At 46.1% G+C, this 22661-nt stretch overlaps 1 protein-coding gene across 2 annotated transcripts in view; it reads right to left on the bottom strand.

The window, feature by feature from the left end:
• LOC120047665 (dynein heavy chain 5, axonemal-like) overlaps positions 1-22661 on the bottom strand; it is a 57888-nt gene that overhangs the window by 23900 nt on the left and 11327 nt on the right. The window contains exons 17-43 of one of the 2 annotated variants that reach the window (XM_038993213.1): positions 22460-22605; positions 21925-22090; positions 20624-20881; positions 20250-20443; positions 19601-19837; positions 19185-19386; positions 18046-18281; positions 16950-17168; positions 14036-14098; positions 13646-13884; positions 13274-13514; positions 12855-13054; positions 12180-12333; positions 11825-11988; positions 10616-10772; positions 10240-10452; positions 9567-9791; positions 9101-9273; positions 6462-6640; positions 5961-6148; positions 5503-5697; positions 4929-5063; positions 4581-4688; positions 3282-3435; positions 3017-3163; positions 1954-2195; positions 14-190 (exon numbers count right to left, since the gene is read on the bottom strand). In XM_038993213.1, coding sequence (XP_038849141.1) covers positions 14-190; positions 1954-2195; positions 3017-3163; positions 3282-3435; positions 4581-4688; positions 4929-5063; positions 5503-5697; positions 5961-6148; positions 6462-6640; positions 9101-9273; positions 9567-9791; positions 10240-10452; positions 10616-10772; positions 11825-11988; positions 12180-12333; positions 12855-13054; positions 13274-13514; positions 13646-13884; positions 14036-14098; positions 16950-17168; positions 18046-18281; positions 19185-19386; positions 19601-19837; positions 20250-20443; positions 20624-20881; positions 21925-22090; positions 22460-22605 — 5012 coding nt within the window. The remainder of the gene's footprint in view (positions 1-13; positions 191-1953; positions 2196-3016; positions 3164-3281; positions 3436-4580; positions 4689-4928; positions 5064-5502; positions 5698-5960; positions 6149-6461; positions 6641-9100; positions 9274-9566; positions 9792-10239; positions 10453-10615; positions 10773-11824; positions 11989-12179; positions 12334-12854; positions 13055-13273; positions 13515-13645; positions 13885-14035; positions 14099-16949; positions 17169-18045; positions 18282-19184; positions 19387-19600; positions 19838-20249; positions 20444-20623; positions 20882-21924; positions 22091-22459; positions 22606-22661) is intronic. The other variant, XM_038993214.1, reaches the window with a different exon arrangement.

The raw sequence follows: 22661 nt of genomic DNA, 5'->3' as shown, positions 1-22661 counted from the left end.
TTCAGGTGTCTACCTTGGCAGGGATGAGGCCCTGCAGCATGTTGATGCTTTGCATGATGACGAAGGCCTCCAGCATGTCGATCTTGTACTCCAGACAGCGAACAGTGAACTGGTAGAGCTCGGGGAAGGAAGAGGAGAACAGCTCTCTCAGCACCTCTCCCTCCTGACGGGAACGCTTCTTCAGCCAGCCCTGCATGGGGACAAAACACACATGTATACATGTAGACAAAGATACACACACACACAAATATATACACATATACACACACAGACAAAGATACACACATACACAAATATACACACACAGACAAATATATCCCTCAACATAACCAAAACTAAGGAGATGATTGTGGACTACAGGAAAAGGAGGAAAGAGCACGCCCCCATTCTCATCGATGGGGCTGTTGTGGAGCAGGTTGAGAGCTTCAAGTTCCTTGGTGTCCACATCACCAACAAAGTAGAATGGTCCAAACACACCAAGATGGTCGTGAAGAGGGCACGACAAAGCCTATTCCCCCTCAGGAAACTAAAAAGATTGGCATGGGTCCTGAGATCCTCAAAAGGTTCTACAGCTGCAACATCGAGAGCATCCTGACTGGTTGCATCACTGCCTGGTACGGCAATTGCTCGGCCTCCGACCACAAGGCACTACAGAGGGTAGTGCGTACTGCCCAGTACATCACTGGGGCTAAGCTGCCTGCCATCCAGGACCTCTACACCAGGCGGTGTCAGAGGAAGGCCCTAAAAATTGTCTCTCTCTACTACCGCATGGCAAGCGGTACCGGAGTGCCAAGTCTAGGACAAAAAGGCGGTACCGGAGTGCCAAGTCTAGGACAACAGTTTTTACCCCCAAGCCATAAGACTCCTGAACAGGTAATCAAATGGCTACCCGGACTATTTGCATTGTGTGCCCCCACCCCCCCCCAACCCCTCTTTTACACTGCTGCTCCTCTCTGTTTATCATATATGCATAGTCACTTTAACTGTACATTCATGTACATACTACCTCAATTGGACCGACCAACCAGTGCTCCCACACATTGGCTAACCAGGCTATCTGCATTGTGCCCCGTCACCCACCACCTGCCAACCCCTCTTTTACGCTACTGCTACTGTCTGTTCATCATATATGCATAGTCACTTTAACCATATCTACATGTACATACTACCTCAATCAGCCTGACTAACCGGTGCCTGTATGTAGCCTCGCTACTGTTATAGCCTCGCTACTGTTATTTTTCACTGTCTTTTTACTGTTGTTTTTATTTCTTTACTTACCTGTTGTTCACCTAATACCTTTTTCTGCACTATTGGTTAGAGCCTGTAAGTAAGCATTTCACTGTAAGGTCTACCTACACCTGTTCAATTCGGCGCACGTGACAAATAAACTTTGATTTGATACACACATACACAAATATACACACACAGACAAAGATACACACATACACAAATATACACACACAGACAAAGATACACACATACACAAATATACACACACGGACAAAGATACACACATACACAAATATACACACACGGACAAAGATACACACATACACAAATATACACACACGGACAAAGATACACACATACACAAATATATACACACGGACAAAGATACACACATACACAAATATATACACACGGACAAAGATACACACATACACAAAGATACACACACAGACAAAGATACACACACAGACAAAGATACACACACAGACAAATATACACACACAGACAATGTTACACACATAAATATTCACACACAGACACATAGACAAAGATGCACACACACAAGCATGCACGGATGTACACACACACACACACACACACACACACACACACACACACACACACACACACACACACACACACACACACACACACACACACACACACACACACACACACATTTTCATCCACTGATAAAGAGTGAGCAAAGGTTCCTTTGCCCACCTCCAGAATGGGGCTCCAGTTGAGCACAGAAGAGCTCATGAACACCATTCCATTACGAGACACGGTGGCAGGCGAGGCGTTGTCGATGTTGTGGGGCTCAAACACGATCTTGCAGTTGGGAGCCATGGGGATCCTGTCTCCATTGGCCAGGGTCAGAGTCCTGTTGTCATCCAGTACAGAGTTGAGGTTCTCTATCCAGATAGCATCTACTGGTCCATCTAGTACTATCCAGATGTGCTCCCCTGCAGAGGAGAGCGACATTAGAACCAGTCTGCTTATTAGACTAATCAAAATCAACTATGGAGGTCAGAGCATATTAGAATATCACTTTTAGTAAAAAGATAGGGAAATGAATAGAGAGATATGAGAATATTGAAAACACACGGAAATGGTCTGCCCCTTTGTTCTCCATGAATTCCATAGAGACTATACGGTATGCACTGTATGTGGGTTCATGCTCTAGCTTGTCTAATGCTTGAGTAAACTTGCATGTGTTGTATCTACCTTCTTACCCTTTGTACTGTTGTCTGCGCCCAATAATGTTTGTACCATGTTTTGTGCTGCTACCATGTTGTGCTGCAGCCATGTTGTGTTGCTACCATGTTGTTGTCATGTTGTGTTGCTACCATGCTGTGCTGTCATGTGTTGCTGCCATGTTATGTTGTCGTCTTAGGTCTCTCTTTATGTAGTGTTGTCTCTCTTGTCGTGATGTGTGTTTTCTCCTATATATATATATATATATATTTTTTTTTAATCCCAGCCCCTGTCCCGCAGGAGGCCCTTTGCCTTTTGGTAGGCCGTCATTGTAAATAAGAATTTGTTCTTAACTGACTTGACCAGTTAAATATATTTAAAAAAGTGTAAAGCAAGGGCCGTATAAGTCCAGGGTAATTCTTTCAAGTTTCAAGTTTTAATGTCACATGCACAAGTACAGTGAAATGCCTTTCTCGCAAACTCAAAACCTAACAATGCAATAATCAATAACAATGTATTACTCACAATAACAAGGCAGAACAAAAACACACAATATATAAAAATATGAAATAAGAAGTGTCCGTCTCACCTTTCTTGGCTCTCAGGGTCTTCCTCCACAGGGTAGAGAAGATGCCGTCAGTCCAGTCATTGGTAGCTGCATCTAGACGGCCAAACATCTGAGGGGCGGTGATTGCTTTGGGGTTCATACGCATCTCTCTGTGCGGCTGGCCGCAGTCTGTGGGTGCAAACACACACACACACACACACACATTCACTTAACACATCTTTTACTTAAGTATGGGGAAGTAAATAAGGTCAAATAAGTCCAGTGTGTTGATGGGGATGTTTCTCACCTGTCATGGCTCTCATCAGGGTGTGAATGCAGGTGGTTTTTCCTGCTCCGCTGGGCCCCAGGGCCATCATGCCATGGCGGACCCTCTGGGTCTCAAACAGCTGAATCACCTTCAGCTTCCATGGAGGGTGGCTGATCAGACCTGCCTCTGCCACCTACAGTATGGAGTACAATGGAAGAGAGTGAGGTGAACTCTTCATGTTATGAGACCGGACTCCTCCACCTACAGTATGGAGAACAATGGAAGAGAGTGAGGTGAACTCTTCATGTTATGAGACCGGACTCCTCCACATACAGTATGGAGAACAATGGAAGACAGTGAGGTGAACTCTTCATGTTATGAGACCGGACTCCTCCACCTACAGTATGGAGAACAATGGAAGACAGTGAGGTGAACTCTTCATGTTATGAGACCGGACTCCTCCACCTACAGTATGGAGAACAATGGAAGACAGTGAGGTGAACTCTTCATGTTATGAGACCGGACTCCTCCACCTACAGTATGGAGAACAATGGAAGACAGTGAGGTGAACTCTTTATGTTATGAGACCAGACTCCTCCACCTACAGTATGGAGTACAATGGAAGACAGTGAGGTGAACTCTTCATGTTATGAGACCGGACTCCTCCACCTACAGTATGGAGAACAATGGAAGACAGTGAGGTGAACTCTTCATGTTAATACAAATAAATCCTTACCTCACATTTAGATCTAAAAAAGGTTTTATGCTACTATGGTATTAAGGCTAATACCAAGACAGATTCATCCCTTAAACTCAGTATTATACTGTGGGGGTGGCATGTAGCCTGGCGCGTAAGAGCGTTGGGCCAGTAACCAAAAGTTTGCTGGTTCGAATCCCTGAGGTGACTAGGTAAAAAAATATGTTGATGTGCCCTTGAACAAGGCACTTAACCCTAATTGCTTAACTCTAATTGCTCATGTAAGTCGCCCTGGATAAGAGCGTCTGATAAATTACTAAAATGTCAAATGTACTGTAGGGAAACGGAGAAGAGATGGGTGGTGAGGACGGGAGAGAACCAGTGTAAGGAGGAGGGTTATGAGAATCTACATGTAGATAGGCTTCAGAGTAACAAACATCAGCTGGCGCACACCCAGAAAAATGATTGTGTGTGGAGGTGCTGACTAACGGCGAATAAACCTTAAACTATAAAAATAAAGAGAGTCGCACTCCCAGTAATTTATTGGGTAAATTATTTTTATAGTTGATAGACTTCAGAGTGACATGGAACATTTTCAAACTTAATGTAAAGGGATTATGTTATATAAAATGTCCTCTCACCTGTTTGTCGATAGCTGTCTCCAGCTCTGAGTAGCCTGCTTTATCCAGCTGGATCCCAGGGAAGAGGTCCTCTATCAGGCTGAGGAACAACGGTTCATCTTCATCTATCTGTTAACACATATAGTATTATGTCAGTGAAGTTAACCATGATGCCACTTCTGTTATGTTGCACCTTACTGAAGATGAAATCATTATTCATGTATTACAGAATAGTATATGAAAAAATAACAATCTGTAACACTTAATGCTGCTTAAAAAAATGGCTTTTCTAAAATGGCAGTTGATTTCGAGGAGAATAGCAGTTGATTTCGAGGAGAATGTCCTGTATATCTGAGTGACTGTACTCACCAGCTTGGACAGGTTCATATCTCTGAGAACCCTCATGACGATGGTAGATTCTGTGTCGTTGGGGTTCGCTCGTTTCACCGCCCCCAGTGTCCGCAGAACTGACAAAATGTTTCGCAGTCCAAAGTCATAATGCACCTTAAAAACAGAGTGAACCCAACATGGACTGTATGGAAATAGAACTATGAACTACACAAAGATCATAATCAACACCTGGGCAGTTAAGTTGTTTTTATACTGAACAAAAAATATGAACGCAACATGTAAAGTGTTGGTTCTATGTTTCCTGAGCTGAAATAAAAGATCCCAGAAATTGTTCATACACCAAAAAAAAATGCATTTCTCTCAAATTTGTGCACAAATGTGTTTACATCCCTGTTAGTGAGCATTTCTCCTTTGCCAAGATAATCCATCCACCTGACATGTGGTATATTAATTCCCTCTAAAGTGATTTGAGACTTTGATGATACACTTTAAATAACCTTTCACTTAACTTGATTGTTTACTTGTTTACTTGATTGCATGTTCAGCTCTCATTGAAATATCTACAGTAGTTACATTTCATTTCATAGCTGACCTGCTTGGAGAGCTGCTCCTCACACAGTTTGTAGAGGGTGAAGAACTTCCTGGCCAGCTCTATGTTGTCTATGAAGCCACAGCTGGCCAGCTTGACCCGGATGATGATCTGACGGTCTGGGACCATCATGGCCACCGAGCGGAAGTTGATCTTCAGGTTCTCTGGGAGCTCCTGACGACCTGCGTAGCCCGGGTTCTGATTGGGGCAAAAACATTTATTAATCAAATCTTTATTTAACCAGGTGAGTCTGTTAAGAATAAAAAGCTAAACAGAGTCTATGACTAACATCCTCAAAGTAATAATAAACCTTGTCTGATTTGGACTAGTTTCAGTTAATCTTCTTTGAGACAAGAATTCACTATTCCTTTCAGAAGTACTTTAAATGAAGCTCTACTTGACAACGTGTTTGTGAAGGGGTTTCTACAGTGAGTAGTTTATAGACTGCTAATAATAATAACCATAGTCAGGAAGATGCCGAATTCGGGATTCATTTCCACGTTGTCTCCGTCGGTGAAGAGGAAGTTCTTGCGGCGCTCCTTCTTGCAGGTAAGCACGATGGCGATCTGCTGGGCCGCCACGGAGAGAACTGATAGGTCGATACGGTTGAACTCATCGAAACAGCCCCAAGAGCCCGACTGGGCTAGGCCTGTCAATCAACACAACATTACACATCACTCTTCACATTAAACTCCTCATTCAAAACAACCCCAAGAGCCTGACCTGCAAATCAACACAAAGACACACAACATTACACTGTTCATTAGGTTCAGGTTGAGATCATCATTCTCTTCACAGTAATATGAGTGACATCTTATATAGCCTATAATCGCCACAAATCATATACGTTTTGTTTGTACTGGATATCCATCTCCTATGGTCATTTCCATGCAAATGGCACAGGAGTTGGCAAGAGAGCACAAATGTATTTGGGACCAGGCAATATGAGTAGAAGCTCCTACCTTTAAAGATCCTCCCCAGTCCTCTGAAGTCCATCTGGTCGGAGCAGTTGAAGACCACCACGTACTTCCCCAGGCAGCGGCCCATGTCTTTAGTGGTCTCAGTCTTCCCTGTCCCTGCAGGGCCGGCCGGGGCTCCTCCCATACTCATCCCCAGAGCCTGGGCCAGTGTGATGTAGCACCTGGGACAAACACACACCAAGGAGATGGTACATCCAGGATAATCACCCAAAGATATTCAATGTGATACACCATACACTTGTGGGCACTAAAAAGTTGGCTGGGCCATGGTACTGGCAGTTAGTCCCTACCTGTCAGTAAGAGATGTGAAGGCTAGTTAGTCACTACCTGTCAGTAAGAGATGTGAAGGCTAGTTAGTCACTACCTGTCAGTAAGAGATGTGAAGATTAGTTAGTCACTACCTGTGTCACGTTCCTGACCTGTTTTCTGTTGTTTTGTATGTGTTTGACGGTCAGGGCGTGAGTTTGGGTGGGTAGTCTATGTTATGTGTTTCTGTGTTGGTTTAAGGGTGACCTGATATGGCTCTCAATTAGAGGCAGGTGGTTTTCATTTCCTCTGATTGAGAGCCATATTAAGGTAGGTGTTTTCACTTTGATTGTTGTGGGTGGTTGTTTCCTGTGTCAGTGTTTGTTGCACCATACGGGACTGTATCGTGAGTTCGTTTTGTTTGTAGTCAGTACTTGTTCGTTCGTTCTTCGTTACGTGTAAGTTCGTAGTCCAGGTCTGTCTACTTCGTTTGTTGTTTTGTAATTTGTTCAAGAGTTTTCCGTCTTCGTCTGGTTCTTGTGAATAAATATTATGTCTAACTCCAACGCTGCATTTTGGTCCTCAAATCCCTACTCCTCCTCTTCGTCTGAAGAGGAGGAGGACACCCGTTACAACCTGTCAGTAAGAGATGTGAAGATTAGTTAGTCACTACCTGTCAGTAAGAGATGTGAAGGCTAGTTAGTCACTACCTGTCAGTAAGAGATGTGAAGGCTAGTTAGTCCCTACCTGTCAGTAAGAGATGTGAAGATTAGTTAGTCACTACCTGTCAGTAAGAGATGTGAAGATTAGTTAGTCACTACCTGTCAGTAAGAGATGTGAAGGCTAGTTAGTCACTACCTGTCAGTAAGAGATGGGAAGGCTAGTTAGTCCCTACCTGTCAGTAAGAGATGTGAAGGTTAGTTAGTCACTACCTGTCAGTAAGAGATGTGAAGGTTAGTTAGTCACTACCTGTCAGTAAGAGATGTGAAGATTAGTTAGTCACTACCAGTCAGTAAGAGATGTGAAGGCTAGTTAGTCACTACCTGTCAGTAAGAGATGTGAAGGCTAGTTAGTCACTACCTGTCAGTAAGAGATGTGATGGCTAGTTAGTCACTACCTGTCAGTAAAAGATGTGAAGGCCAGTTAGTCACTACCTGTCAGTCAGAGGGGTGATGACTAGTTAGTCACTACCTGTCAGTAAGAGATGTGAAGGCTAGTTAGTCACTACCTGTCAGTAAGAGATGTGAAGGCTAGTTAGTCACTACCTGTCAGTAAAAGATGTGAAGGCTAGTTAGTCCCTACCTGTCAGTAAGAGATGTGAAGGCTAGTTAGTCACTACCTGTCAGTAAGAGATGTGATGGCTAGTTAGTCCCTACCTGTCAGTCAGAGGGGTGATGACTAGTTAGTCCCTACCTGTCAGTCAGAGGGGTGATGACTAGTTAGTCACTACCTGTCAGTAAGAGGGGTGATGACTAGTTAGTCACTACCAGTCAGTCAGAGGGGTGATTACTAGTTAGTCACTACCAGTTAGTGAGAGGGGTGATGACTAGTTAGTCACTACCTGTCAGTAAGAGGGGTGATGACTAGTTAGTCACTACCAGTCAGTCAGAGGGGTGATGACTAGTTAGTCACTACCAGTCAGTCAGAGGGGTGATGACTAGTTAGTCCCTACCTATCAGTGAGAGGGGTGATGACTAGTTAGTCTCTACCTGTCAGTGAGAGGGGTGATGACTAGTTAGTCCCTACCTGTCAGTCAGAGGGGTGATGACTAGTTAGTCCCTACTTGTCAGTCAGAGGGGTGATGACTAGTTAGTCCCTACCTGTCAGTCAGAGGGGTGATGACTAGTTAGTCACTACCAGTCAGTAAGAGGGGTGATGACTAGTTAGTCACTACCAGTCAGTCAGAGGGGTGATGACTAGTTAGTCCCTACCTGTCAGTGAGAGGGGTGATGACTAGTTAGTCTCTACCTGTCAGTGAGAGGGGTGATGACTAGTTAGTCCCTACCTGTCAGTCAGAGGGGTGATGACTAGTTAGTCCCTACCTGTCAGTCAGAGGGGTGATGACTAGTTAGTCACTACCAGTCAGTAAGAGGGGTGATGACTAGTTAGTCCCTACCTGTCAGTCAGAGAGGTGATGACTAGTTAGTCCCTACCTGTCAGTCAGAGGGGTGATGACTAGTTAGTCCCTACCTGTCAGTCAGAGGGGTGATGACTAGTTAGTCCCTACCTGTCAGTCAGAGGGGTGATGACTAGTTAGTCCCTACCTGTCAGTCAGAGGGGTGATGACTAGTTAGTCCCTACCTGTCAGTCAGAGGGGTGATGACTAGTTAGTCCTTACCTGTCAGTCAGAGGGGTGATGACTAGTTAGTCCTTACCTGTCAGTCAGAGGGGTGATGACCAGTCTGTCAGTGCAGCCCAGGAACTCATTCTGATAGATGAAGCCAACGTCAGTGATGTTGATGATCATCTTGTCAGAGTCCTCATTGAAGTAGAAACGACACTGCTTCAGCCACTCAAACTCTGTAGGGCTTTTGATATGCAGCCGACACTGAGGGGAGAGCAGGGGGAAACCATTCTGGAAACAAAGCATTGCTAAAGTCTCTGAAATTCCTAAAACCCCAATTGTCAAATGTGATTTGAATACCAGGGGAAACTCAAATTGATATTCTCAGACTCTATCATGCCCTAATCAGAAAATATTTGGTGGAACAGTTTGCCAAAAGTTTTACAAATATGTTACACAACAGCAATTATTACCTTAAGTTTATACACTGAAAGGGACCTTTGGGGTTGAAGGACTATTTTAGCCACTGAGTCAGTTTGTGATTCCAGTCCACTCACCAGGTCATCAAAGATGTCCCTCTGGTGAACATGGATGGTTATGAGTGTCTCATACTTGGCCCGCTCCATTGAGGCCAGGTCTTTAGTGGTCATGTCTATCAGGGTGTTGAGAAGCTCCAGGAAGAACTGGTTGGTCTTGGGCATGATCTTACGGTCGTAGCGGGCGTTGGTCAGGGCCTCCTCTGAGTCTCTGGTCCAGATCATCTGGACTCCCAGCAGACCAACCTGGTTGATGGAGTCAGGAAGAGAGGACATCATGATAGGACATCAATGAGAGAACGTAAAGTCATCTTTCCTGGCTTCCATGTCTTCCTATCAATCAGGACTGTAATCAGGACAATGTATAAAATCAGGAATGTATGGAATTTGGCTAGTGTGTAGATCAGTTTCAGTTATACAATAATGGAGGATAATGTCAGAAAAACAGGAATCCCTGATCAGGTATTGAGTAATGAAACATAGGCGTGGGAAAGTCTAACTACAAGGCCATTGCTCCAAGGTCAAGGTTAAGGTAATCTATCACATTATAAAAGAGAATGAATGATGACCCCAAGACCAGGACTGTGTCACAAATTGCAGCCTATATAGTGCACTACTTTTGAACAGGGCCTGGGTCAAAAGTAGTGAACTATGTAATAAGGTGGCATTTAGGATGTATCCCATGTCTCCCCACCTGAGCAGGGAAAGTGTCCAGGAACTCAATGAGCTGGAAGCCTGAGTCCTGGATGGCCAGGGCAGCCTGTCTGATGACCAGATGAAGAGACCTCTGCGATTCCTTCAGCAGGGCGTTGAGCCAGACCTCCACGTTCCCCTCCGCCGTCACCGGCCGATCCAGCTCTACCGTCTCCCCCTCCCTGGACGAGATGGCCAGGATCCGGTCGTACATCTGTGGAGACAGAAGAGCAGATACTATTGATGTTGCTGAATCTGGGTTAGTTACTGTTGCAGAAGGACAGATACTACTAATAGTCAAATAAGTAAATTGATCAGGAGGCCTGATGGGGATAGTTGTAGAAAGAAATGATATGTCTGTCTGTGCGTTACTGTACCTTGTCATGAAAGCGGACACATTTAATGTTGTCAAAGACGTTGAGCAGGTGGGCCTGGATGGTGTGGGAGTCTGAGGCTTGGCCCAGTATCTCCAGCAGGGCCGGGTCAGACACAAAGAAGAACCGAGGGAACAGCAGACGCTTCTTCTCCAAGTACCTGTCAGTCACACAATCAACCAAGGGTTGAAAACTGGATAGCCAGAAGCTACAATCTATCCGCAATATTAAAGCTACCCCTAAAAAAAAGGTTTGAAAATATTACTAGTTTAGTACACATCATCAAGTTACCAATGTACAACGTAGGCAAACTTGGAAGGTGTCATACTGGTACATGAATACTTTCAATTCAACTATTTAAAACAAATTCAAAGTATAAGTATAGGCCTACCCAGTGAGAGACTTCTGACAGACCTCCAGACAGACTTACCCAGAGACCTCTGACAGACCTCCAGACAGACTTACACAGAGACTTCTGACAGACCTCCAGACAGACTTACCAAGAGACTTCTGACAGATCTCCAGACAGACTTACCTAGAGACTTCTGACAGACCTCCAGACAGACTTACCCAGAGACCTCTGACAGACCTCCAGACAGACTTACACAGAGACTTCTGACAGACCTCCAGACAGACTTACACAGAGACTTCTGACAGACCTCCAGGCAGACTTACCCAGAGACCTCTGACAGACCTCCAGACAGACTTACACAGAGACTTCTGACAGACCTCCAGGCAGACTTACACATAGACTTCTGACAGACCTCCAGGCAGACTTACCCAGAGACTTTTGGCAGACCTCCAGACAGACTTACCTAGTGAGAAACTTCTGACAGACCTCCAGGCAGACTTACCCAGAGACCTCTGACAGACCTCCAGACAGACTTACCTAGAGACTTCTGACAGACCTCCAGGCAGACTTACCCAGAGACCTCTGACAGACCTCCAGACAGACTTACACAGAGACTTCTGACAGACCTCCAGACAGACTTACACAGAGACTTCTGACAGACCTCCAGGCAGACTTACCCAGAGACTTTTGGCAGACCTCCAGACAGACTTACCTAGTGAGAAACTTCTGACAGACCTCCAGGCAGACTTACCCAGAGACTTCTGACAGACCTCCAGGCAGACTTACCCAGAGACTTCTGACAGACCTCCAGACAGACCTACCTAGTGAGAAACTTCTGATAGACATTCAGATAGACTTACCCGGTGAGAGACTTCTGACAGATCTCCAGTTGTTCCAGCAGGTGAGGCAGCAGCTGTCCCATGGTCTCGTCCCCCACACATGACTGCACCACGTTGGGCATCTCATGGGCCCGCGTCATGATCTTCACCCAGGACTTGTCGATGTTGGAGAAACGTTTCGCCTCCTGTCATTCAGATGATTCAGACTAGATTGTCATTCCTAAGTTTGCAAAAAGTTCCTGGGTTTTCCCCCCAAAAAAGTGATTTCTGAAAAACCAGGGCACTGTAAAAGTTCAAGAAATTGTGGAACCCCATCGCTAATAGCATAAGGTTAAAGATATGTTTTCAGATGAAAAGTCAATGTATTGGTTCTTACCTTGGGTAGCTGTTTGGCTATGTCCCCTCCCACGAACACAGCCTCGAGGTAGATCCACAGGTTCTGGACAGTCATCCAGTTCTCTATGATGTCAGTGGTATTGGAAAGGTTCTGAACCCATTTCTGGATCTGGGCCTTGAATGGCGTGTTGTACCTGTGGAACACCAAGTCATTATCTGGGTCAAGCATTGACTAATACAGTACACAAACAACACTAAAAGTCTGTACAATGCAGCTGAAACCATTTATGCCAAGCACCCCCAGTCTAAACACAACTGTCTAAACACAACACCACAACTGTTGAACTCTAGATGACAAGTCAACTGGATGCTGAAATACAGTGGCTGCTGAGGAGGCTCATAATAATTGCCGGAACGGAGCAAATGGAATGGCATCAAACACCTGTAAACCATGTGTTTGATACTATTCCACTGATTCTGCTCCAGTCATTACCACGAGCCCGTTCTCCCCAATTAAGGTCCCACCAACCTCCTGTGCTGAAATATAAAAAATTGAGAAGAAATCATATATCACTCCGAACCCCCAGGTCATTTGTTGCCTCAAAATCAAGACTGAATTAGGCTACATTTCACTATTGTTAACAAGCATAAAGCAGAAATCAGTCTAGATTTCCAGGCTAAGTCATTTGTGCCTCCAGTAGGTCTCTAGTCTAACCTGTTACTCATGAGTGATCCCAGCACCATGAGGCTGTCATCCATGTTAGTAATGATCTCAGCGGTGCTGTCGCCCCTCAGCAGCAGCTCCCCTCGCGTCTTGAAGTTGGCGAAGGTGAACGTCTTGTTGTCCCACTCAGCAATCACCTGCTTCAGTTTCTGCTCAATGTCCCTCTCCTTCACCGCACTGATGCAAATATCCTGCCCAGCGGGAGTTCAAACAACATTCATCTTTATTTTACCTTTGTTTAACCAACTTGTCCCATTGAGGTCAAACAACCTTTTTTTCTGGCCTCAATGTACAGTACAGAATAGTTATGGTGAGTGGAGTACCGGTAGTTACGGCTATAGAGAATCAATTACCTGGTTCCTTCCCGGTATTCAGCACCAACAACAGCAACAACTAAAATCCATAATCACCTCAATTTCCTCTTTGCATTTGAGGAGCGGAGCTTCCATGATGTTGCGCAGCTTGAAAGTGTCCGTCTCCACCTCGAAGCTGTGTCCTGTCACCTCGGTGATCCTCTTCCAGTGACGCGTCATCATGGACTTGTTGGTCATCAGTTCTAGTAGGGGGCAACACTCGTTGAAATCATCTATACTTTTCTTCAGGTCAAGGAATGCCTTCCACTCTTTGAGGGCACGGGGCAGCTTGCGACAACTGGAAATGGGGGGTGAAAAAACACGAACATCTAACTTCCTTTTGGAAATGTAAATCTTCAATGAGATTATTCATCAATGAGTTCTGTGTAAATGTCTCTCATGGTCTGGGTTGTAGTTTGGTTTCCTTACCGCGTCTGGAAGTCAAGAAGTTCGTTATTGATCCTGTCTATGTGGATGTCGGCCCAGAGGATGTCATAGTAGCCGTTGACGGTGTCGATGACACTGTTGTAGAGTCCATAGAGCTTCTGGAGGAGGGTGAGCTGTCTCCTGATCTCCAGCAGCTGAGGGTGTTGGGTCACAGGCAGGCCAAACAGCTCCTCTCCACCAGTGTAGGTGATGTACTTACGGAACAGGTTGTCAAAGTGATTCTGACCAAACGAAATGAGTACAGTAAAGTGCATATAAGTGCATATATAGAACATGTGAATGAAAACCTCTGTGAATGTACCAACTTAAATGAAGTGCTTCAGAGTAGTATATACTGTAGATTCCTCTCTTGAAGATACACACTGTACTCACCTGAAACATGATGAGTCTGTCACTAGCGTCTTGGGGAGCCAGTCCAACAACCATGGGACCGTCCTGGGAATGAAACACAGCCTGTGTCAGAAATTAGCTAGCAGTCTTATTTAGAGCGTGCCAAGTTAACTGTAATATAAATAGAAATGTCTAAGACCCAGACAGCCTTGGTGTTAGGTGTAGCTGTGAGTAGGACCTAGACAGCCTTGGTGTTAGGTGTAGCTGTGAGTAGGACCTAGACAGCCTTGGTGTTAGGTGTAGCTGTGAGTAAGACCTAGACAGCCTTGGTGTTAGGTGTAGCTGTGAGTAGTACCTAGACAGCCTTGGTGTTAGGTGTAGCTGTGAGTAAGACCTAGACAGCCTTGGTGTTAGGTGTAGCTGTGAGTAAGACCTAGACAGTCTTGGTGTTAGGTGTAGCTGTGAGTAGGACCTAGTCAGCCTTGGTGTTAGGTGTAGCTGTGAGTAAGACCTAGACAGCCTTGGTGTTAGGTGTAGCTGTGAGTAAGACCTAGACAGCCTTGGTGTTAGGTGTAGCTGTGAGTAGGACCTAGTCAGCCTTGGTGTTAGGTGTAGCTGTGAGTAAGACCTAGACAGCCTTGGTGTTAGGTGTAGCTGTGAGTAAGACCTAGACAGCCTTGGTGTTAGGTGTAGCTGTGAGTAAGACCTAGACAGCCTTGGTGTTAGGTGTAGCTGTGAGTAGTACCTAGACAGCCTTGGTGTTAGGTGTAGCTGTGAGTAGTACCTAGACAGCCTTGGTGTTAGGTGTAGCTGTGAGTAATACCTAGACAGCCTTGGTGTTAGGTGTAGCTGTGAGTATGACCTAGACAGCCTTGGTGTTAGGTGTAGCTGTGAGTAGTACCTAGACAGCCTTGGTGTTAGGTGTAGCTGTGAGTAAGACCTAGACAGCCTTGGTGTTAGGTGTAGCTGTGAGTAAGACCTAGACAGCCTTGGTGTTAGGTGTAGCTGTGAAAAGACCTAGACAGCCTTGGTGTTAGGTGTAGCTGTGAGTAAGACCTAGACAGCCTAGGTGTTAGGTGTAGCTGTGAGTAGTACCTAGACAGCCTTGGTGTTAGGTGTAGCTGTGAAAAGACCTAGACAGCCTAGGTGTTAGGTGTAGCTGTGAGTAAGACCTAGACAGCCTTGGTGTTAGGTGTAGCTGTGAGTAGGACCTAGACAACATTGGTGTTAGGTGTAGCTGTCAGTAAGACCTAGACAGTCTTGGTGTTAGGTGTAGCTGTGAGTAGGACCTAGACAACATTGGTGTTAGGTGTAGCTGTGAGTAAGACCTAGACAGCCTTGGTGTTAGGTGTAGCTGTGAGTAAGACCTAGACAGCCTTGGTGTTAGGTGTAGCTGTGAGTAGGACCTAGACAGCCTTGGTGTTAGGTGTAGCTGTGAGTAAGACCTAGACAGCCTTGGTGTTAGGTGTAGCTGTGAGTAAGACCTAGACAGCCTTGGTGTTAGGTGTAGCTGTGAGTAAGACCTAGACAGCCTTGGTGTTAGGTGTAGCTGTGAGTAAGACCTAGACAGCCTTGGTGTTAGGTGTAGCTGTGAGTAATACCTAGACAGCCTTGGTGTTAGGTGTAGCTGTGAGTAAGACCTAGACAGCCTTGGTGTTAGGTGTAGCTGTGAGTAATACCTAGACAGCCTTGGTGTTAGGTGTAGCTGTGAGTAAGACCTAGACAGCCTTGGTGTTAGGTGTAGCTGTGAGTAAGACCTAGACAGCCTTGGTGTTAGGTGTAGCTGTGAGTAAGACCTAGACAGCCTTGGTGTTAGGTGTAGCTGTGAGTAAGACCTAGACAGCCTTGGTGTTAGGTGCAGCTGTGAGTAATACCTAGACAGCCTTGGTGTTAGGTGTAGCTGTGAGTAAGACCTAGACAGCCTTGGTGTTAGGTGTAGCTGTGAGTAAGACCTAGACAGCCTTGGTGTTAGGTGTAGCTGTGAGTAAGACCTAGACAGCCTTGGTGTTAGGTGTAGCTGTGAGTAAGACCTAGACAGCCTTGGTGTTAGGTGTAGCTGTGAGTAGGACCTAGACAGCCTTGGTGTTAGGTGTAGCTGTGAGTAAGACCTAGACAGTCTTGGTGTTAGGTGTAGCTGTGAGTAAGACCTAGACAGCCTTGGTGTTAGATGTAGCTGTGAGTAGGACCTAGACAACATTGGTGTTAGGTGTAGCTGTGAGTAAGACCTAGACAGTCTTGGTGTTAGGTGTAGCTGTGAGGAAGACCTAGACAGCCTTGATGTTAGGTGTAGCTGTGAGTAAGACCTAGACAGCCTTGGTGTTAGGTGTAGCTGTGAGTAAGACCTAGACAGCCTTGGTGTTAGGTGTAGCTGTGAGTAAGACCTAGACAGCCTTGGTGTTATGTGTAGCTGTGAGTAAGACCTAGACAGCCTTGGTGTTAGGTGTAGCTGTGAGTAAGACCTAGACAGCCTTGGTGTTAGGTGTAGCTGTGAGTAAGACCTAGACAGCCTTGGTGTTAGGTGTAGCTGTGAGTAAGACCTAGACAGCCTTGGTGTTAGGTGTAGCTGTGAGTAGGACCTAGACAGCCTTGGTGTTAGGTGTAGCTGTGAGTAAGACCTAGACAGCCTTGGTGTTAGGTGTAGCTGTGAGTAAGACCTAGACAGCCTTGGTGTTAGGTGTAGCTGTGAGTAAGACCTAGACAGCCTTGGTGTTAGGTGTAGCTGTGAGTAGGACCTAGACAGCCTTGGTGTTAGGTGTAGCTGTGAGTAAGACCTAGACAGCCTTGGTGTTAGGTGTAGCTGTGAGTAAGACCTAGACAGCCTTGGTGTTAGGTGTAGCTGTGAGTAAGACCTAGACAGCCTTGGTGTTAGGTGTAGCTGTGAGGAAGACCTAGACAGTCTTGGTGTTAGGTGTAGCTGTGAGTAAGAGCTGGAACGAGCTGTGAGACGTGTCTGAACCTTGTCATAGTCCTGATAGAAGTGTCCACAGTCCTCCACAAACGTCTGCACGTTGTCTATGAGCTCTCCTCTGAAGTTGGGCTGCAGGGACACCAGCTCATTCTGAACCTCTGTGCTGCGGGCTAGCAGCTTCTCCCAGGTGTAGCGCAGCGTGTCCACCTTCTCTGCCTCCTCCTTCGCCACTACCAGGCCATACTTATGGAGCATGGAATAGGACTCCTAGGAAAGGGAAAGGGGAATGCACAGCACTGAACAGACATATAGTACAACACAGATCTTCAATGTCTTCTCACAACCAAACACAGACTGCAAGGACTTAATCAAATTATGGGCAAATCCTAACTTCCAACCTTAGTTGAATTATCACCCATTGATACCACTGCCCGACTAAGTAGAAATTTGACTTAGGTGGGAATTAAGATTTGCCTCCTACTGAATGAAAGTGGACATTGCAAATAGTCTCAGTGAATTATTCATACATTATCTCTCTGCAGTGGTTTAAAGTACTTAAGTAAAAATACTTTAAAGTACTACTTAAGTAGTTTTTTGGGGTATCTGTACTTTACTTTACTACATATTTTTGACTACTTTTACTTTTACTTCACTACATTCCTAAAGAAAATATTGTACTTTTTACTCCATACATTTTCCCTGACAACCAAAAGTACTCAATACATTTTGAATGCTTAGCAGGACAGGAAAATGGTCAAATTCTAGCATTTTTCATGAGAACACATGGTCATCCCTACTCCCTCTGGCTTGGCAGACTCACTAGACACAAAAGCACATTTTGTTAATAATGTCTGAGTGTTGGAGTGTGCCCCTGGCTATCCATACATTTTAAAAACAAGAAAATGGTGCTGTCTGCTTTGCTTAATATAAGGAATGTTTATTATTTATACATTTACTTTTGATACTTAAGTATATTTAAAACCAAATACTTTTAGACTTTACCCAGGTAGTATTTTACTGGCTTACTTTCACATTTACCTGAGTTACTTTCTATTAAGGTAGCTATTCTTTTACTCAAATATGACAATTGGGTACTTTTTCCACCACTGTCTCTCTGAAAGAAGTGTGCATTTGTGTTCCCTACCTCTATGGGTCCCACATGGAAGTCAATGGAGATCTGCTGCTCTCTGATCTCCTTCAGCGATGCCATGGCGATGCGGATGTCGTCCAAGTCTTTGATTGGTCGGTTCAGTTTCTTTGCCGCCTCATCCACTAACGTGAAGATGTTCTCCATATCTGTCCGGTACTTCCTGTTACAGTGCAGGCCATAGTCCACCATCCAGCTCTTAGTCTCCGCAGTCAGGGCCATCTTCAGGTCAGCTGTTCAACAACAAATCAGATATTAGTCTGATAATAGTCAGATATTCATGCAGTGTTGAAAAAATGAAATAACAGTATTGTGAAATTCTACTAAGAACATGTGCAGTTATATTTGGCAGAGTTGTCTTGTGAGGTTAATGCAGGGGATTAGCAGTCAATTGCTTTGAAATAGCCCAAAATTTCACATAACGGGGAGAAAGTTGTAGAGAGATACAGGTCAGTCTACAGTTACCTGTATTTTTATATTATTTTTCAGGGGGTGCTGCAGCACCCTCAGCACCCCTACTTCCCACGGCTATGTACCTGTATAGAGGGCCAGTTCTCCTACAGTGACGTATTCTACCTATGTAGAAGGCAAGAGCTCCCACAGTGATGTACTCTACTTGTATGGAGGGCCAGAGCTCCCACAGGGATGTACTCTACCTGTATGGAGGGCCAGAGCTCCTAGAGTGATGTACTCTACTTGTATGGAGGGCCAGAGCTCCCACAGTGATGTACTCTACCTGTATAGAGGGCCAGAGCTCCCACAGTGATGTACTCTACCTGTATAGAGGGCCAGAGCTCCCACAGTGATGTACTCTACCTGTATAGAGGGCCAGAGCTCCCACAGTGATGTACTCTACCTGTATAGAGGGCCAGAGCTCCCACAGTGATGTACTCTACCTGTATAGAGGGCCAGAGCTCCCACAGTGATGTACTCTACCTGTATAGAGGACCAGAGCTCCCACAGTGATGTACTCTACCTGTATAGAGGGCCAGAGCTCCCACAGTGATGTACTCTACCTGTATAAAGGGCCAGAGCTCCCACAGTGATTTACTCTACCTGTATAGAGGGCCAGAGCTCCCACAGTGATGTACTCTACCTGTATAAAGGGCCAGAGCTCCCACAGTGATTTACTCTACCTGTATAGAGGGCCAGAGCTCCCACAGTGATGTACTCAGGCTCAGCGTTGATCTCCAGTTCCAGGTCTTTGTAGTAGAGGATCTGAGACTCAAACTCAGACAGCAGAGGGCTGCCCTGGCTGAACTTCTGGATGGTGTCCTCTCGCTCCTTCCTCCAGATGTGGTGGTAACGACTGAAGCGGTCCAGAGCATTCATCACCTCCTGGTTAACAACAACACAACAGCCAGATCTTAAATGCACTTTCAATAAAGTATGAATTTAACTGATTTGATTTAGGTCTCCTTTTCACATCTTAGGGGATAGGTGTCAGTATCAAACACAAAATAGTTAGAATTTGACACATTAAGGTCAGAACGTTAGGAAAACAGGAAAAACAGACTTTTTATTTTTATTATGTGTGTACACCTGTATGTACCTTCTTGGTAGAGTTGATGGAGGTGCTGAGCACAGACACCAGCTTGATGATCTCCTTGTTCTCAGACACACTCTTGTAGTAGTTCCTGGCCTGGAAAGGTATAGCCTGGATCACAGAGGCGGAGATGTCTGAGGTACTGCCATCAGCCAGGCTCCTGTAGGTGGTCTCTCCGTCCTCTGACTCACTGTCACTCTTGTCCGGTCTCAGAGCAGCCATGCGTCTCTCACTCATCTTCCTCTGTGTTGGCATGAACAGAATAATTCATGTTTGGTCTTTGTTTTAAGAATAACTAAAACCTTAATCTCATGATTTGATTTGAAAGTGTTTTATATATAATTCCACACTATGATGTATGAAAATTATAATAATGCCCTTTTATTGTACGAGCTGTTTGAAAAGACTGCCTGACATTTCAGCCTGTTTTGGTGGGATGGAGTTTTGGCCTGGCAATAACAGCTAGTTTTCAGTTTTCCCCTCCCCACTCAGACCACTCTCAGACAGTCCTAGCAAATTCTTGCTTGAGAAATAGCTCTTTTCTATGAAGCATTTTTTTCCCTTCTAATTGAAAACAATCACAGTAAGGTACTTAATTGTTACCCAGAAATGATTTGATATTGAAGCTTTAAGCTTTAAGCCACCGCAAGCCCACCTTGGAGATCCTCTCCTTGCTCCACTGGCCGACTCCTTTGCTGACACTGACCACACTCTCCACAGCCCGGTTCAGAGCCTGCTGGACCTCATCCAGGGCTGGGACCATGGCGATGTTGGGGATGGACAGGGTCACACTGGTCCTGAAGATAGGCTGCTGACCACTGCCCTTCAGACGGCTGGGGGAATCACTCTCTGCTGTGGGTGGTGGGCCGATATTGAAGTAGTGAGAAATGGAATGGGAAACCCTCATGACGGCCCCACCTTACTCCAACATGTATAGGGTGGAGCTCAAAGGGTGGCACTTGCGACAACTTTGTGACAACTGTTAATGTAAAAGGGGCTTTATAAATACATTAGATTGATGGAACTTACTCAGGAAGTGCAGTAGTGAGGAGGCGTGGAGGCGTTTGCGGAGGGTCTCCAGGGTGTTGCGTGTGAGCCTCAGCAGGGCGTCCACGTTACGGTGGTTGAAGTGGGACAGAAGCTCTTCAGCCTCGTCCTCCATCACCTCCAGCAGGTCTTTCTTCTTCTTCCTCTTCACCAGGGGAGACGGGGGGCCCGTGGTGCTCGCTGCCGTGGTGTTACGAGACAGCAGGTTGATGCGACCCTCTGACTTACCCTCCTCCTCCCCTGGGAAGAGGCATGAACAGACGTGAATACACCTGCATGTACACCACCACGCACGCAGGCATGTACACCACCACGCACGCAGGCATGGACACAGGCACGCACGCAGGCATGTACACCACCACGCACGCAGGCATGTACACCACCACGCACGCAGGCATGTACACCACCACGCACGCAGGCATGTACACCACCACGCACGCAGGCATGTATACCACCACGCACGCAGGCATGGACACAGGCACGCACGCAGGCATGTACACAGGCACGCACGCAGGCATGTACACAGGCACGCACGCAGGCATGTACACCACCACGCACGCAGGCATGTACACCACCACGCACGCAGGCATGTACACCACCACGCACGCAGGCATGGACACAGGCACGCACGCAGGCATGTACACCACCACGCACGCAGGCATGGACACAGGCACGCACAAAGGCATGTACACAGGCACGCACGCAGGCATGTATACCACCACGCACGCAGGCATGTACACCACCACGCACGCAGGCATGTACACCACCACGCACGCAGGCATGGACACAGGCACGCACGCAGGCATGTACACAGGCACGCACGCAGGCATGTACATAGGCACGCACAAAGGCATGTACACAGGCACACACGCAGGCATGTACACAGGCACGCACGCAGGCATGTACACAGGCACGCACGCAGGCTTGTACACCACCACGCACGCAGGCATGTACACAGGCACACACGCAGGCATGTACACAGGCACACACGCAGGCATGTACACAGGCACGCACGCAGGCATGTACACAGGCACACACGCAGGCATGTACACAGGCACACACGCAGGCATGTACACAGGCACGCACGCAGGCATGTACACAGGCACACACGCAGGCATGTACACCACCACGCACACTTTCTCATTTTCAGTCTGTAACAGTCAGTCTTTGTGCACCTGAACAACCATTTTGCTTTCCCTTGTATTTTGCTGAGCCTGTTATCACTCTCCGTTTGAGTTTTGCTGCATCATGATTATCACAGTTAAAACTGTAGGTTACAGTACCTTCACTCTCCACTAGGTCCATATTAGTCCTGCTCTCCTCTAGCAGTTCCTCCTCCCCCTCCTTGTTCAGCTCAAACTCCAGCAGCATGTTGATGAGCTCATTGGTTGCCTCCTCCACCAGGGAACTTTTGGCGTGGAGACTCTGAGCTCCCTTTATACACAGCTCCTACCATAACATAACAGAAGAAAGTACATTAGCCTGTATCAGGGGTAGGCAACCCTGTTCCTGGAGTGCTGCAGGTACTGCAGGATTTTGTTCCAACTAGGCACCACAACCAGGTCGGTTAAATCAAATACATGAAGTACCTGCAGCACTCCAGGACCAGGGTTGCTTACCCCTGGTCCTATATGCATAAAGACTGTGTTTATACTGAACTAGTATTGAACTAAATATACTGTTTTGTCTGGTCAATGTTGTTAGCACTGACGATGGGTGACTGTGTTACCATTACAGGCTGTTGATTATGCAATTATTATGCCTAACAAGCATGTATGTGTATAACACATGAGTAATACAGAGGGAATCATTGTTTACCCTGGTGGTCTGAACGAACTCTTCACAGCTGAAAGGTTCCTCCAGGGGCAGAACCCACAGTGTGGCTCCACTCATCTCCTGCAGCACAGCGTCTATCCTGAACTCCACCAGGTCATTCACTCTGTCCATCAGCAGCTCCAGGTCCACTGGACAAACAGGTTACAGGTCAGAGGTCATACACAGCACCACGGTGTCACCAGGG

The sequence above is a fragment of the Salvelinus namaycush genome, chromosome 5 (genome assembly GCF_016432855.1).
Source record: "Salvelinus namaycush isolate Seneca chromosome 5, SaNama_1.0, whole genome shotgun sequence".
Taxonomy (NCBI): domain Eukaryota; kingdom Metazoa; phylum Chordata; class Actinopteri; order Salmoniformes; family Salmonidae; genus Salvelinus; species Salvelinus namaycush.
Note: the sequence above shows the minus strand (reverse complement) of the source record. Positions and strands in the feature narration are given on the sequence as shown.